This window comes from Pteropus vampyrus, unplaced genomic scaffold, assembly GCF_000151845.1.
Source record: "Pteropus vampyrus isolate Shadow unplaced genomic scaffold, Pvam_2.0 Scaffold335, whole genome shotgun sequence".
Taxonomy (NCBI): Eukaryota; Metazoa; Chordata; class Mammalia; order Chiroptera; family Pteropodidae; genus Pteropus; species Pteropus vampyrus.
In genome coordinates, this window is record NW_011889116.1 from 4,535,573 (window position 1) to 4,552,709 (window position 17,137).

General features: G+C 37.9%; 1 protein-coding gene across 2 annotated transcripts in view; it reads left to right on the forward strand.

Moving 5' to 3' along the window:
- Positions 1-998: 998 nt before the first annotated feature.
- The window catches only part of LAMP2 (lysosomal associated membrane protein 2), a 31,160-nt gene continuing 15,021 nt past the window's right edge, over positions 999-17,137 (forward strand). The window contains exons 1-5 of one of the 2 annotated variants that reach the window (XM_011378248.2): positions 999-1,183; positions 10,837-10,955; positions 11,979-12,192; positions 15,736-15,894; positions 16,855-17,039. In XM_011378248.2, coding sequence (XP_011376550.1) covers positions 1,120-1,183; positions 10,837-10,955; positions 11,979-12,192; positions 15,736-15,894; positions 16,855-17,039 — 741 coding nt within the window. In that variant the 5' untranslated portion in view covers positions 999-1,119. The remainder of the gene's footprint in view (positions 1,184-10,836; positions 10,956-11,978; positions 12,193-15,735; positions 15,895-16,854; positions 17,040-17,137) is intronic. The other variant, XM_011378247.2, reaches the window with a different exon arrangement.

Consider the following 17,137-nt stretch of genomic DNA (forward strand, 5'->3'; position numbering starts at 1 on the left):
TCTGTATGTTATTAAAAATCCCCAGATGATTCTTTTGGAAACTAAGTTTTGAGAAGCAGTACTTTATCCCAATTTAAGATTTTTATAGTTGTTGAATGCTTCCGTTTGTTGATTTTTTAGGTTTCATCAGTTCAAGTGTTAAATATACCAAATAGTATTTTTAGTATGAATTCATTAAAGAATATTTACATGTGTATATGCATAGAAAAAACAACTGGAAGGAAGGATGGATGGATGGATAGATAAATGATAGAGGATAGGTAGGTAGGTAGGTAGGTAGGTAGATAGATAGATAGATAGATAGATAGATAGATAGATAGATAGAGATAGATAGATAGATATAGATAGATAGATAGATATAGATAGATAGAAGCATGCATGCATACTTAATACATACATAGATTCTCTCTCTGGGTAGTAGGAATATGGATGATCTTTTTTCCCTCCTCTTTCTATTTTATCTCTATCTCATTTTGTTTCTTTCTGTATTTAAAGAAGTCTCTTCCTCTTTCTGAGTTCAATTTCCCCATCTGAAAAACAGGGTGTTGTAAGTTAATGAACTTCAAGGCCACGTCCTGCTCTGGCGGTCGGTGACTCCATACTGCCCCGCAGCTCCCCTGTCCGTTTAACAGTATGAACTGCATAGATAACAACGGTGTTTGGAGAATCATCATGTATGATTTTTGTATGCATTACGTTGTGATGCCTAGCAATCGTTTTTACTCCAGCAAAATTATACTCTTCTTCCTCAAGGAGTCGAAAGTGAAATAACCTCTACTATCTACACCCACCCCTCAAAAGTTCATCTTCTCCCTTTATCCTCGGATAAAACCGTCCGAGCATAACTCTTAGGAGCGTAAGAGTGACTGTGAACCAAAAAGCCAGGGCGTGGTCGCCCCAACCACCCGCCCCTACAATCACCACCCCTCTCGCCGCTTTGAAGCGCGAAGATTGGCTGGAGAGAAGAAAGAGCCCCGCCCCTAGTCTTATGACCCACGCTGAAGCGCCTAATCTTGGCTTTTGCAGCGCTGTGGTCGGCGGCGTTCTTTCCCTTCTTTCCCGGAGCTCTTTCTGTGGTGTTGCGACTCTCGTTGCCACCGCCAACTGCTCTTTGGAATCATGGTGTGCTTCCGCCTCTCCCCAGTTCCGGGCTCGGGGCTTGTTCTGCTCTGCCTCGTCCTGGGTGAGTTGTCGGGCCCTCCTGCTCAGTCCTTCAGCCTGGGCCAGGGGCGCCCAGTTCAAAGGCCGCATCCAGCGAGACTGGTCCCAGGGGGAGGGGGTTGAGAGGCTGAACGGCTGACAGTGGGCCGTGGCGCTTGCCCCGGCTAGCGAGCAGTGACTTAGAGAAGGCCTGACCGAGAGATGGCGGGGGAAGGAGGGCCTGTGAGAGTAAGAAGGGGCAAGTAAAGGGAGGTGGACGCCAAGGGAGTAGGTAGGAAAGGGCGAGGAGTGGAGCTGATCGGGGTAGGAAGAGTAACTTGGGGAACACACTAAGGAGTGAGCGTAGGAGAACAGTATGTGCATATTCTGGAGTGGCAGAGACAATTTAAGAGAGTCCTAGTTTCCTAGGATCAGGGAAGAGTTTTGAAGATGGTGGAAAAGTATGGGAGGAGACAGAAAATTGGGGAGGGAAGAGACTGTGCCTGCGAGAAGAGAAGTCAGGTATGACAGTAGAGTCTGAGGGGCAGTGAGAGGGTTGGGGGCTTTTATGGGTAGGAATTTAAGGCTGTGGAGGAAGGATGATTAAAGAGATGACGAATGATGCTGGATTTGAGTTTGCTGGTTGGAGTTTTGAGAGGGAAGGGACCCTACGGTGGCTGGGGCAATTTCCAGGAGAGAAAACTCCTGTCTAACCTCTAGAGACTAAAGGCATGAGTGGGAACTTCGGTGGGGATTGAATATCTGACTTCGAGGTGTTGAAGATACCGGTTTTCTACCAGTTTTGCTACTTCCTCTCAGCGAGAAAATCCCCAGATGTTTCATTTGGGAGGGCCTCCCAGATGCGAGATTTTAGAGGTGGTGTATCTGAATCTTTATACTACCTCTTTGCCTTCAGACACCGTTTTCTTCTTCTATATCATACAAATGGCCTATTACCCGGTTTTCAGGGGAGGAGGTGTAGAGGGGTAGGTAACTTCCTAAGGGTTGGGTTGTTACCAGGTCCTCAGAATGGCTGGGTGAATATTGGCTGATTGTGCTGTGACACCCTCCCCCTATAAGTAGTGGGTCCCTGCCGGCTTTAATGCCTGAAAGGTGAACTTTGACCAGAATCTCTCTTCCTGACCTGATTCATCCTGTTTGTTGCTATCCACTGACTCTTGCTGTTTGTAACCTTAAAAAAGAAGAAGAAGAAGAAGAAGAAGAAGAAGAAGAGGAAGAGGAAGAGGAAGGAACAGACCCAAATGGGAGTAGAGAGGAAATAGATATATTATTAGAGGCCTGAGAAGACAGTGAGAGGTACACATCTTGTAATACACATTTCAGTAGAATAAAATCAACACCTCTGGACAGTGGATTCTCAATCAAGGGACATTTGGCAATATCTGGAGACATTTTTGGTTGTCACAACTGGGAATTGCTTTTGGTATCTAGTGGATAGAGGCCAGGGATGCTTCTAAATATCCTACAATGCACAGGACAGCTCCCCTAAACAAAGACATATCCTCCTCAAAATGTCAGTAGTGCCAAAATTGAGATATCTTGCTCCAGAGCCACAGCATTGGAAGGATTCTTGATTATCTAATCTAGTGATTCTCAAGGATCTTTGCTGGGTGTCTTGTCAGATCAAAACTATTTCCAGAAAAATACTAAGTTATTTGTCTTTCTCACTTTCGTTCTCTCACCAGTGTACAGTGGAGTTTTCCAGAAACTATATAATAAGTGATGACATCACCACTCTCTTGGCTTTGAAGTATTTTATTCGCATCTTGGTTTTAACTTCAAATACCAATAGATATATCTCATATAAGCCAAAGCTCTTTGAAGTCCTCAGTGGATAAGAGAGTAAAGGGGATCCTGACACTGAAACATTTGCAAATCCCTGATCTAGTCCAGCTGTCTACATAGTGCAGGAAACTTCTGTATCCCTTCTGAAAGAGGGTGATGGAGGATTTGCTCAAGCACAAGACAAAGCTTTAACATACTGTGAAGCGCTTACTGAGGGCCAAATGACCCTGAGAGAGCTTGTTTACTAGAAAAGCACCTTATCGGTGACTAGAACACATCTGACCAAAGCATTTGTTAACCGTAATTCACTGCCAATTGAATATGCACAAACACAACACTTATTTTTTAGAGAAAGTGAACAAAATAATAGTTGTTTTACTTGTTGGCTTTCATGTCATTAATTTTTGTTTGTTTGTTTTTTAATGAAAGCTTTTTGTTTTGTTTTGTTTTTACAAAAGCAATGCTTCCTTATTGCAGAAAATAAATAGGCGAAAAGAAGCACATAAAAGAACCCATTGGCTCATCTGCCAGTTTGTCATTTATTGATTAGGACTAACTAGATTCATCCTCTTGGAAGATTTCCAAGATCAATTCCCTCACTTCCAAGTTCAGAGCAGGATTTGGAGGAGTAAAAGTTAATAATATACTCAGATCAGAATTTTAAAAGGTACCAGCCGGGATGAACTAGAAACTATGTCTCTCCTACACAGTTGCTTTATCTGAGAGCTGTTGGTTCAGTGTGGCGTTCAAACTCCTTCCATGTGGTTTTATCTCGAGAATTTAGTAGGTCTTAAGTTGCTTGGTGCATTTTGCATGTTGCTCTTATATATTAAAATGCCTATCAAGAATAGGTTTTTGAAGACTCACTAAATATTTGTAAAGTACCTGTTATGAATCTCTTGCTGTTCCTGGGTACTGCAGAAAATACCAGTGAAGGAGGATCTGTCCTGAATTTATAGTCTCATAACATTAATGCTCTAGCTGTGCCACTTTCACTTCATGACTTTATAACTCTATCCCAGCTCCACCAGTAACTTTACTTTTTAAAAATAGCTGCTTTAGAGTAAGTATAGAAAAGAATTCTTAGAATCTATATATTGGTCTTTTTCACAGAGATTAAATTATGCTGATATTTATTCGAATGAATTGTAACTGACTAGAGAACTTTCTGGAGAAGAGCTATATAGAGGCATTATAAAGATAAAGAGAATAGTGGATGAAAATCCTTTCCTAGCATCATTGCTTAATTGTGTTCTCTTTGTGTGACAGATTCCAGAATTCTGCAGTTATGGATTCTTATAATGAGTGATTTTCATTTTTTGGGGGGTTGAGACTTTCTGGGTAGGGAAAAATCTCGAAATATCCTGAGTGTGTGCTTCACTGGTTGGAGCCCCTCCCTCTCACAAATGTTTATCGCATGCCTGTACCAGGTGAAAGGGATAGACAGAGCGATGGTAAAGACAGATGAGGTCCCTGCATTCATGGAGTTTACATTTTAATGGTGGAAGACAGCCCAACAGATAAATAATATAATTTCAGATAGTGATAAGCACTATGAAGAAAATGCAGGAGGTAATTTGGAAGAAGAATGAGCAGATAAAAAGAGTGGGTGACGGGATTAGAAGGCCTTCCATTGTTGTGTGACATTTAAGCAGAAACCCGAGTGTTAGAAGGAAGTCAGCCAGGGGAACATCTGGAAGAATAGGAGTAAATCTTGTCTTTCCCAAACCCTTCGGTTATTAGGCTAGCCTATTTTCTACTCTTTTTTTTTTTTCTTCCAGTACCAGTCAAGTCTCCCCTATGGTATTAGTTTCTGAGAACGGAGACTTTCTTATGTGCTGTTATTTCCCTCTGCCTGCCTCACACAGAGCCAGGTACATGGTTAACCCTCCATAAATTTTTGTTGAGGGTATTCATTCATTGATGGGCACTGGGAATACAATGGTGAACTAGACCAACTTGTTCTCCTTATTCTTTTTGAACCGTTAATTATGTTTTGCAAGAAGTTTTTTTTAGTCTTTGGGCTGAGAATCTCAAGATCAGTGCTAAGCAGTATATATAATTATAAACCAATTTACTAAAGTATAATCCCATATAATAATACTAGTATCTTATCGGTCCCCCTTCAGATTTACCTACATAGTAGTGAAGGTTAACACTGAGAACTAGGAAGTCCTTGTTGAGAAAGAGAATAAGGTTTTCCCAAAGAACCAAACTCTCTCCTTTTGGAAGTAATCTAAAAGAGAATGTAAGCATTGAGATTTTTCCACATACGGTTAAACTGATAACTTTGATTTCAAGGTTCTGCTAAAATTATTCTGGCCATAATAGAGCTACTTGAAAGGACAGGCTTAATATTTGTCCATTAGTCATTGGTTATCACATCTGATAGGATTATAGATATTCAAATATTTCCATTAGTGCAGGTTTCTTTCTCTGTCTTTGGGTGGAATTTGTGATCAAGGATTATTTTCACAGCACTGTGGCTGACTTAAGTGATCCGTTAGTGCAGGAAGGCTGCTCCTTCCTCCTGTAGTGAGAAGAGCATTCTCATCATCATTTCATATTAAAGTGATCAGAGATCTCCTCCAATCCAAAAGTATACTTTATCAGTATTTATTGGTATCCTGCTGTGCATTGCAGAAGTTCTGGAGGTCTGCCAAATACCACTCAGCAATAAGCACTTTCCATTAGTTGAATAGTGTTGAATCTTATTTCTTTACCTGCTCTCTGACCTCAAAAAATTAAATTATCTTGTAGCTTACATTTATATTATTATTTTTCCTTTTTAAGAGATTTACCAAAAATCAAGAGTATCAGCAACTGAATGTGATGATTGTACCTATATTAGGAATTGTGAGGAACTGTTGATCTGACTTAACAAACCTATGAATAGAAAAGAAAGTAAATAGGTATTGTATGCCTGTGTCCTGTTTTTTTAAGGATGCTTTGCTCAGCATCATTCTGAATTGATGAGTTTGAGGACGAGTCCATACATTAATATGATTAAAGTAAAAATATACCTAACAGTTGGGAAGGCTCTCTTTAGGTGCTGTGTTTACTAGAAGGGAGGCTTGTAAACTGGAATCTCTAATTTGCTTGGCAAAGTTCTCTTAGCTCTGAAGAGTTTACATGCTTTTGAAGAACCTGTTAGAGAAATATTCACACTACAATTCTTTGCAAGGTTAACTTGCCCAGTCTCACAGCTAGTAAATTGGATGGCCTGATTTGAATTCTAGCTCTTCAATTCCAGGGATGGTGTTCTTAATCACCTCATAATATTGCCTCTTATATCATTGCTTGTTTGTTTTTTTCTTGGTTTTGTTTTACCACCATTATCATGTCTCCACCCCACCCCCCATCTTGTTTATAAATGTTTATTTTTCAGCTACATTGGGTCAAATAGACTTGTAAAACCTAATCATTTTTTTTTGCAGTATCTTATGCTTGGAGAAATAAGTTCTGAGTTCTAAAATAACCTATAAATGAGTTCTTTGGAAACAAGATTGAGAGGATATTTGAATTTGAGAAAGTTGATTTTGAGGCATGCCTTTTTCTTTTCTTTGGGGAATGAACTCTCAGCTCTATAATTACATACTCTAGGTTATGTTCAACTGTGTTTTTTTTAATGTCAAAAGCCTTTAAACAAAAATGGTTTGACTGTTCTAAAATCAAACACAGAAATAAAGATGGAAATGGCTTGCTGGAGATTTTTTACCAAAGAGTAAATGTTTCAACTATAAACTTATGAGAAAAGCATTATTCCTAGCATGGAATTCATGTAAAAACTTGTAGAAAAAACTGTCATGGGGGTCGAAGGAGTCTCTAGAAGACGAATAGGTTGAGTTCACAATTTGGAAGAGCTAAAAGATTGGCCTTCGTGTAATTAGATCAAGCTATATTTCAGGTTCTTATTACAGGATATTTTTACCTTGACATAATCAATCTGTATTTACTGAGAATCTAATATGTATTTGGCACTACTAAGAATGATAAGAGATAGAGGAAACATAATAGACATAGTCTCCCCTACCATGACACCCATGATGGATGGCATTCATATAAAAGACACAGTCATAGGGGCTGTGGCACAGATAAGATCATCTGTTTAAGGGAGCATATTAGAATTCAAATGAGAGGCAGAGATGTTATCAAAAGGGAATCTTGAATCTATCTATCTATATCTATATCTATCTATCTATCTATGTATATATATATCATTCATTCACAGACTAGTACTTTTTTTGTTAGTTAATAAATTATTTGCTGTATGCTATAATTTACCATGGCACATCAGTTCATTGTGAAGTGACAGTTGAAGATTGCTGTTGTGGAGCTTACGACAATAGGGAGGTAGTTTTGCAGGCATAAAATAAATGAATAATTCAGGATAGTATAACAGACTGAAGTATGGGCGTATGCATTATGACTACTCCTCGAGGGCTTTTTTAATCAAGGAATTCTTTGTGGAGAAAATGGCTGCTGAGAAATGGATAGCGTATTAGTCCAGGTTCTCAATGGTAAACAACACAAATAAAATCCGATTGATTTTAAGCAGAAAAGGAATTTATTAAAAAGATACCAGGGTATATGCATACTCTTCGACCTCACATTTTCATTCCTGGACCCAACAGGTGCAGATATACATGTGTTCACCAAATGTCCATCAACAGTAGCACAGATGTATAGTGAAGTAGTCACCCAATAATGGAAAGCTATACAATTGAGAATGGACAGACTGCAGTTATACACAACTGCAGTTATACCAAAGTGAGTTTAACAAACATGATATGGAGTGATAGAAACCAGACATAAAAGAGAGCATAGTGAATGATTCCATTTATATCAAGTTGACAACAGGCAAAACTAACCTATCCTATTAGTAGTCAGGATGGTGGATAATGGTTGCTCTTGGGAGGGAAGTAGTAACTGAAAGGGGGAACCAGGGAGGCTTTGGAAGTACTTGGAATGTTTTGTTTCTTAACACAAGCAGGTTCAGTTTGTGAATATTATTTTAGCTGTATACTTAATGTTATGTGCACTTTTCCCTTCCATACGTTATTTTGTGCACTTTTTCATATGCATGTTGCACATCAGTAAAATTTTACATTATAAAATGTGTATATTAGGTAACTCAGAATTACTAGCAGTCCTAGCTATATATCCCAAAGCCTGGTTCAGTACCCCAAATCATGCTGCTGAGCTGTACTTCCACTGCCAAGCATTAAATTGCAGCTTGTACTCACTGGCCACTGCCACTACCAGCTCTGCCTGTCTTGTTCCTTGGGAGCTTGATCCTGCTATAGGTACTTTGACCTGAGGGTGATAGTTCCATTCCTGACTCCATTCTGCAGCCCTGCCTATTCAAAATCCGTTGTGGATGCCTTTGTTAGGTGAAACCTAGCACCGTGGAGTCTGGGAAAGCAAATAGCTGACATTTTCAGCTTTTATAATGGACAGTGATATCTGCCAGAAAAAAAAAAAAAGATAGGGTAGCGTTGTTTTAGAATGAAATCCTTCTTGAGGTGAACATTTAGGTCAGTAGAAGAAAGAAAATCTCAAATATTAGGTTCAATAGAAGCCTCCGGGCAGAGGTTGAATGTAGCATGTCATTTGGATCCAGTGGAACAGGTTTAACCATATCAAAGGATGTGTTCTGGGCAAATGGTTTGAGAGACGTTGAAGGAATAGAGTGGGAAAGATTAAGGATCACTTTGAAAGCCAGGCAGAGGAATTTAAATTTAATGTTGGAATTTTGGAGCCAGTATAAGTTTTTGACCAAAAACGTGTCCTGAGAGGAAGAGGTATTTAAGGATCATTAATCTGGCAGCACTTCTAGAAGCAGCTAGGAGTACTCTGTAGTAATTTAGGGGTAGGATGGTGGATTGGGAGTAGAAATAAAAGGCAAAGATTGGACTTAAGAGAGAATTTGAAGGAAAAAAAATTCAGTAAGACTTCATGAAGAGAATGAAGTTGAAGCTAATTCTCAAACTTTTGAGCCTGGGTGACTGTATGTGGTGCTGCCTTTCATTCAGAGCTAGAGAGGCCGAGAAGGAGACCAGTCTGGAGGAAATAGAAGAATGAATTTTAGTTTTGGAATCGTTGAGTTTGAGGCGATAGGTCTTCGAGTAAAAGGAGTCCCTTTGTAGTTGGAGATGTAGACCAGAAAGCGAAGTAAGCTTTGGAAGGAATAGCTCTCACAGAGAAAGAAGCTGTGAAGGGACTGGAACAGAATGTGCTGGAGCCCTCAGGGCATTTCTCAGATCTCATAAGTTGGCAAGTAGACTGTCTTGAATTTAATGTAGTAGTAAAGTTGAACCACAACCTGTACCTTCTGCTTCATAAAGCTTCACTTCTCCCACGTTGGCCCACATTGAAACTATTGTTATTTTATGCTGTTTTCTTTCCGTTACTCTAATATCTTTGGAAAGTACATGATTAATACATATCAGGCTTCTCTTGGTTATTTCAATAATTTTGAATGATTTGAATACAAGGAGAATATATTAAAACTAGGGACTTTAAACAAGGCCGAGAGAGACAGCATATAAATAGCAGGCCTCTAGTTGATTAGAAAAATTATAAGCTGGCGTTCTCAGCACCACTGCAGGGCAGCCTTGTATCAGTGATGACACCTTCCATATTGTACTTAGAAAAGAATGGCTCTAAAATCTACTTAGGCCTCACAAGGTCTTTTCGAGCCTTAGCCAATACATTTGGTCACTGTCAATAACCACAAGCTTTAGCATAATATTCAGGCTTGGCAAGGCAGCCCAGACTCCAGAGCCTGACGATAGGCTTTTGTGTACAGCCCGTAAGCTGTTGCTGAGGCACGCCTTCTTGGTATTACTCTCAGGACTTTATTCTGTATAGTTTGTAGCATGTCCCTACTTGTAGATGATGCTGGATTGTTCAGATGTCATTAAAGGATCTACAGCTGTCTTAACAGGAAGCAGCTTACCCCTTGGGTAATGTGTGACAGTGAAGAAAATCCTTAGATGGTTGCCCATCATTTTTGCTGCTGGCATGTTTGCTGGCATATAGTATTTTGAGTCCTTGGGCTCTTCAGTGTAATCGGTAATGTCTTCCATAGAAGATCTGAGTCAAGTTAGCTGAAAAGTCCCAAGGCTTTTTTGTGTCTCAGGTTTTTCTCCCCAAAGAGATAGCAGGTTGAAAACACAGGAAGTGACTTTGAGTCTGTCAAAGGATCTATCAGCCTTTCTAATCAATTGGATTTTAAAATGAAACAAAGTGATGAACCAATATTACATTTATAAAAATTAATCTTTTGTTTATGTATCTAACAACCTTTGCAGTTCTGCTCCCTTGGTCACATGGTATACATGCTTAGAAAGAGCTATACCACCTCTTCAAATCAGAAGAAAGTAGTTTGCCAAGACATCTCTGTGTTATAGGTCATGTAGTTTGTGATAGGACATCAGGTCTGTTCGTCATTTTTGCAGAGAAAGTTCCATGAGCTGGTTTGAGAGGAGCAGGAGTTTAACACCCCTTCCTAGCTTCCCTTTACCTCATTTACCTTAAAAGACAAAAGTCCTAACAGGCAAACCATAGTTGCCTAAAACAAAACTATCAAGGCACAGATGAATGTGGAAATTATTATTAGGAGGCAAAAGGGAAAAGTCACCAGTCTGTGTCATGACCGAAACATCCTAGGTCGAGTAACTATTCTTTTGGGAAGGGATAATGCTAACTTTATTAATAGGATTCCACTAAAAATACAGAGAAAAACAATCACCAAGATACGATATCTATTAAAAATACTTTGTTTCGTTTTTAGAGCTGGCTGAACTTTGGTAGTGGATAGAGCTTGTTTTTATTTTATATATACTTTTGTAGTACGATTTTAAAATCTTATTCTTTTTAATCTAGGAGCTTCCTCATCTTATTCATTAGAACTTAATTTGACAGATTCAGAAAAGAACATTTGCCTTTATGCAAAATGGCAGATGAAATTCAGAATACGCTATGAGACTACAAGCAAAAATTATGTAAGTATTTTTATTTTTCTTTGAGTTTTATAGCAGGAATTTAATTCTACTCTTTTTTATCCTTTACATATATTTATACAAATAAGATTTCATATATTAACCGACTTAACACTTAAATTCTGTGGGCTTTTTTAAACATGTATACTTGAAGGTATTCTGATTAGTGTTGTAAAGAATGTTTTAACTCATTGGTTCTTTGGAGTTTTTCTTGGAGTTGCTTAAGGGCAAATGATCTGAAGACTATATGGTGTTCAGGTCTAACTACGTACTGTAATGTTTTTAACATGTACTAACATCAAAGCTTGCCCCTTTTTAGATAGTTTGCTATTAAAATATTTTTGGCAATATCCTCTCAATCCCTTTGCCTATTTTCTTTTGGTTAAGATCCTGCCCGCTTACAACCTGACTTCTTTACAAATCAACCTAAGAACAATTCAGGCCAGTGTTCCTTTTCCTTTTAGACATAGTACATGAATTTGTCCAAAGGAAATGCTTGGTGCTCATTATTGCCTGTTTGTTCCTTACCCCTAAACTTCCTTTTCTTTTCTTTCAACTTCATCTCTTTTATTATTAATTTATTTACATTATTACATTTATTGGGGTAACATTGGTTAATAACATTATATAATTTTCAGGTGTACAAGATTATCATATGATACCTGTATACTCTATTGTGTACCCACCACCCGAAGTCTAGTTTCTTTTACCATATATTTGACCACCTTTACCCACTTTGCCCTCCCTCCACCCTCTTTCCCCTCTGGTAACAACTATTCTGTTGTCTGTATCTATGAGCTTGTTTTTGTTTCATTAGTTTGTTATCTTTTGTTTTATATTCCCTATATGAGTGAAATCTTACAGTTTTTATCCTTTCCATCTCACTTATTTCACTCAGCATCATAGTCTCAAGATTCATCCATATTGTCACATATGGCAATATTTCATCTTTTTTATGGCTAAATAGTATTCCAGTCACATCTTCTTTATCTAATCATCTGCAAACCAACCTCCTTTTTCTTTTAGAAATTTGTAACCATTTCAGACCTTTCCAATGCAACATACAATGGAAGCATCTGTGGGGATGACCAGAATGGACCCAAAATTGCGGTGCAATTTGGATCTGTTTTTTCCTGGGTTGTGAATTTTACGAAGGAAGTGTCTACTTATTCAATTGACATCATCTCATTTTCCTACGACACTAGTGATAACACAACATTTCCCGATGCTAAAGAGAAAGGTAAACTTAAGAAATTGGATTTGTGTTAGGTTCTCTTGTTCTTTATTAATAATCAAAAATGTAAATAATTTAAAAATCATCCTTATGTGTGTCTGCCTTCCTAATTAGAATGGAAACTTCATGTCTGTCATCTTCCATCCCATGTACAACACAGTGTTCAACACAGGGATGATATTTGCTGTCATTGCGTGAGTGTTTTACTTTGTTCCAGGTAGTACCCAAAGTGTATTACCAGCAGCATCTCACATAATCCTTACCAGTAAGCCTGGGAACTAGATATTATCCCAACTTTACAGGTAAAAGGAATGAGATTTGAGGAAATTAAATGACTTTCCCAAAGGTCACAGAAGTTAGTAAGTGGGTGAGATGGCCTTTGAGCTACTGAGTTCATGTACTTAACTAGTATTTCATTCAATAGTAGGCACTCAGCAAATGTTGAATCACTGAGCAAATTCTTCACTAATAATTATTTTATTTTTAATAATTATTTTAAATGTATACAAGTTCAGTAACCTAAGACCAGCAGAAATGTTTCATTTCAAATCATTTTACTATTCAGATAGGATTTTGACTGAAAAGTAAAAGACAAAGGTAAAATGACTGAAGTCAACATTGCTGCTATTTTGAGAAATTTCAGGTCCAAATGAACTCAGGAAAGCATTGGCAATTAGGTAACCCTTGTAACTACTACAACTGAAATGTGTATTAAAATATTTTGAAGGCATGAATAATGCAGATTTCTATTTCGTTAGGGATATAATTCTCTCCTTTCTGCCCCCTTCATTGATATTGAGTTAACATGGTGTTTGTAGTAGCTTAGCATTTCTCACCGATAGTATTTCATTCTGACCCCAGAGACAGGTAGATGGGCTTCGGTTGCCTAGACCTGGGGATAAAGGACTCATTTGGATATATAGATATCAAAAAGGTTATATTTTAAAGACCCAAAAGTAAATAAGCTCACATAAAACTTGGGAGATATCGCAGACTGAGACTTGGAAACCAAATCCTAGTTTTCTTTTTACTAATCTCTTAGTTTGAGAGGATAACTAAAGCAGGTTTGTTATGGGATAGCTTAGTTATTTAGCTTTGTGCCCCACACTGTCTTTCAGAACTAGTATAAGATTTGCCTCTCACTTTCAAGGAGCTTAAAAACTAGTTAGAGAGACAGTGAAATTGTTTTCCCACATTATACGGAAAAATTAGAAAGCATTGAGATCTGTGTGAATTTGTTATTGTTGATGTTTGGCAGGTGGAGGGTTCATAAACATTTTTCTGACAATGTGAGAGAAGCTCTAGACCCTCTCTCTCAAACTATAGCGTGAACTTTGCATATGGTACATAGTCCCTGAACCCATCTGTGCATGCCGGTGGATAAGAGGCCAGATTTAAAGTGTTCTCACAGGGGTCCTGATTAGGGGCAGAGAAAAGAGAGGTAAGAGTGCATTGGAGTGAGAAAGGTGAGGAGAGCCTGAGCTGAAACTCAGCTAATGGTAGAATTAGAGGAAGCAGAGAATTTTGAACAGAGTATTTCCAGCAAGGGAAAGCATAGAATGTGCATCAGTAATTGGAGAGCTGCCTGATTAAAATAGAGGCTGTGTGTGTAGCAGAAGGAAAATCAGGTTGGCTAGGCAGCAGCGGGTCTAAATTATAGGGGGCCTTGGAAACCGAGGAAAGGCATTTAGCTTTATGGGGTAGGCACTGGGGAACCATTTTAGGTTTTTAAGCAGGAGAATGATATAACAAAAGCAGAGACAGTAGTTTATAAAGAATGTTCTGCAGGATTAATTTGGAAGTGAGGAGACTGCAGGCAGAGAGGCCAGTTTAAGAGAGGCTGTTATAGTAATTACAGGATGATGTAATAAATGCCTAGACCAGTGGATAGCAAGAAAAGGAGGTGGGGTTTAATCCGACAGATTTGATGGAAAAACTGTGGACCGTAAAATGTTAACACCTATCGCTCCTCCCTTTTATTTTCAACAAGAAAGAGTACAATTTTTTATTACTAGATTCTGTGTAATATTTGAAACTATTTTGAAATTTAAAGGGCTTCCTTAAAAGGACTGCTGATGATGTTTTTAGAAATAATTTAGTGTTTTCTTTTTAGGTATCTGATAATCGAAGCGACTTTGAAACTGCAGTTTTCTTTTTTTAAAAAAAAAATCATGATTAAAATACAGAAAAGTACAGAGAATAGCAGACCAATTGTATTAATTACCCAGAATTAGTAAATGCCATTTTTATCACATTTGCCTCATCTTTTCATTTAAAGAAATAAAACCATATAGATACACTTAAGGTTTCCTTTGTACCCCCTCCTCAGAGCCATTTTCCTTCCTGCTTCCTGAATGGCAACCACTCTCATGAATTTGGGAGGTAGCCTTCCTGTCTATGTATTTGTATTTGACTAATACATATGTTCATAAACAATACACAATTTAAAATGGTATAGTTTTATAGTGCAACTCCAATATATCTACAGCCTGTTTTTTCACTCATTTGTTTTTAGGTCTATCTATATATAGTGAGTTCATGTACCTGTTCACTTAACAATGAGAAACAGTTGTGAAGAAAAATATTCTATTCATTGGTTAAAAAAAATTTCCTTTGGCCGTTAGGGGGTGCCAAGGCAGTATTAATTGGCTTTCTTGCTACATGTTGGAGAGGCACAGGAGGCAGCCTATGTTAAGGGTCTTGAATACCTTCTTCCTTTGCTGCTTCTCCAAAAGAAACTAAGCCATTTGAGTGGATAAGTGTGATCACAGTCTTTTGAAGTTTTACTACAGGAACTATAATAAAAACTGTACAAAATGGCTATAACTTTTGCTTTCATATGCTGAAGATTTCATGAAATGGAAAAGTCTTTAAATTCTATCTAGGAAGAGGTTCCAAAAGCTCCTTTTAGTTACTATAACTTACTTTGGATAGTAGCACAAAAATAATTTACTATAAAATTTGTGATTAATCCATTTCTCTTCCTTTTTTCATCACTAAGTCCTGCCGATTCTACCTCAGATAGGTGTTTTCGATTTGGCCTCTTTGCTCTTTTCCTACTGCCCCTCACCATCTTAGTTTAAGCAACCCCCTCCTTGCTTTTCACCTTAACCAGGTCATCACAGTTGTAACTGTTTTTTCTCTTAAATGACTTTCCTTAAAAGTTTCCTCCCTTGCCTATCCTCTACAGTTTTTCTATCTTCCTTAAAATAAATTATGTGCATGTTATTTCCAGCTTTAAAAACTGAAGCTGGCCTTCCATTGCTAAGAAAATAAAGCCCAACGAATCCGTCCTTAGATCACATAAGATGCTTCAAAGTATGACCTCCTGCAGCTTGTCTTCTCTTCCTAACCCCCATGATGTCTTTCCTCTTAAGCAGTATATTTCAGCCACAGTAAATCTGCCATTCCCTGAATATGCCATGTCCTTTGTCACTTTGGGGATGGAGTAGGGCAGGCAGACAGAAGAGAAGAAAGTCTAATATATATTTATATTATCACTTTTTTCCTACCTTCTCGAAAATAGCTGTTGTTAATCTTGTTTTACAGGAATTTTTACTGTTTACAACCCTGTGGCATTCGGAATTCCATTGAATGACATCTTTACATGTAATAGTGTATCAACTTTAGAAAAGAATGATGTAGTTCAGCACTACTGGGATGTTCATGTACAAGCTTTTGTCCAAAATGGCACAACGAGCACAAAAGGTGACTACTTAGAGTATATATTTCTATACTTGAGTCTTAATTTAAGATTAGAGTATACCAGGTAGCTTTAGTTGAAGTCATTACCTGCAAGCATTTATGTATTAAGACTTACAATTTACACTGGACTGCAAAGTTTTATACATAATAACAATTCTTATTCTTGTGGAACTTGCAATTTTAGGTTTATGTCGTACATGTTGTCAAATAGTCTTTTAAAATGCTCTACCCATAGTGTTTTTAGCTGATAAAACCTAGTCTTTATTTGAACATATCCTCAAATAATATTTGATCTACAGCTCTTTAGCTTTTGATGATCTGAGACAAAAGCATAGAAATTAGATTTCTGGGTTCTAATCTTGAATTTTATAAATTGGTTTTGTAACTTTTCTACGACTTTATAGAAATGTAGTAATTTCTCATTCATCAGTTCTGGGAAACTACCAACAATTACTAAAAAGAGATTGAAATGCCAGTGACATGCTGTAGGGGGTAACACAAATAAAAAGTTTATTTGCATTTAAATCCTTAAATGATTTTTAAACTTTTTTTCTGGTATACACTATCCTTCCTTAGAGTGGTTGTTAAGTGGGAGAGAAGAGGGCAGGCCTAGGTTGGGGCAAAATGTTTGCAAACTTAAATATCTGATTTTCACATCAAAGGCAGGTGAGGTTCTTTGGGAATAAAGGGACTTAAGGGTCTGAAAAGATAGACGTGTGGCCACGTGTGAGTGGATAAAGCATTTGGATGTATCTGGAATCTGTCTGCTGTCTCATAACTTAGAGATAGTCTGCATATGAAGCAGCAGTTTGAGAACTCTGCCTCATTTAATTTAAAATATACTATCAAGGTATGTCCTTCCCCTAATATGATCCTTTTGGACTTTTATTGTGAGAAATATTTTGCTCTTCCCTGACCTTATGAATTAAGAAAATGTCTGGTTTATTTTGTCCTTCGTTTTAGAGTTTCTGTGTGACAAAGATAAAACTTCAACCACAGCAGTGACCACTACTCACACCACTGTACCATCTACTACAATGCCTACTCCAAAGGAAAAACCAGAGGTTGGATCCTATTCGGTTAATAATGGCAATGGGACTTGTCTTCTGGCTACCATGGGGCTGCAGCTGAACATCACTCAAGAAAAGGTATAGTTGTCTATTTTTATGGATATTTTCTATTCTGATCTCCTTTCAAGTAGTGTATCCTACATTCAGCCCAAGAGTACTGTTACTAGAATGATGTT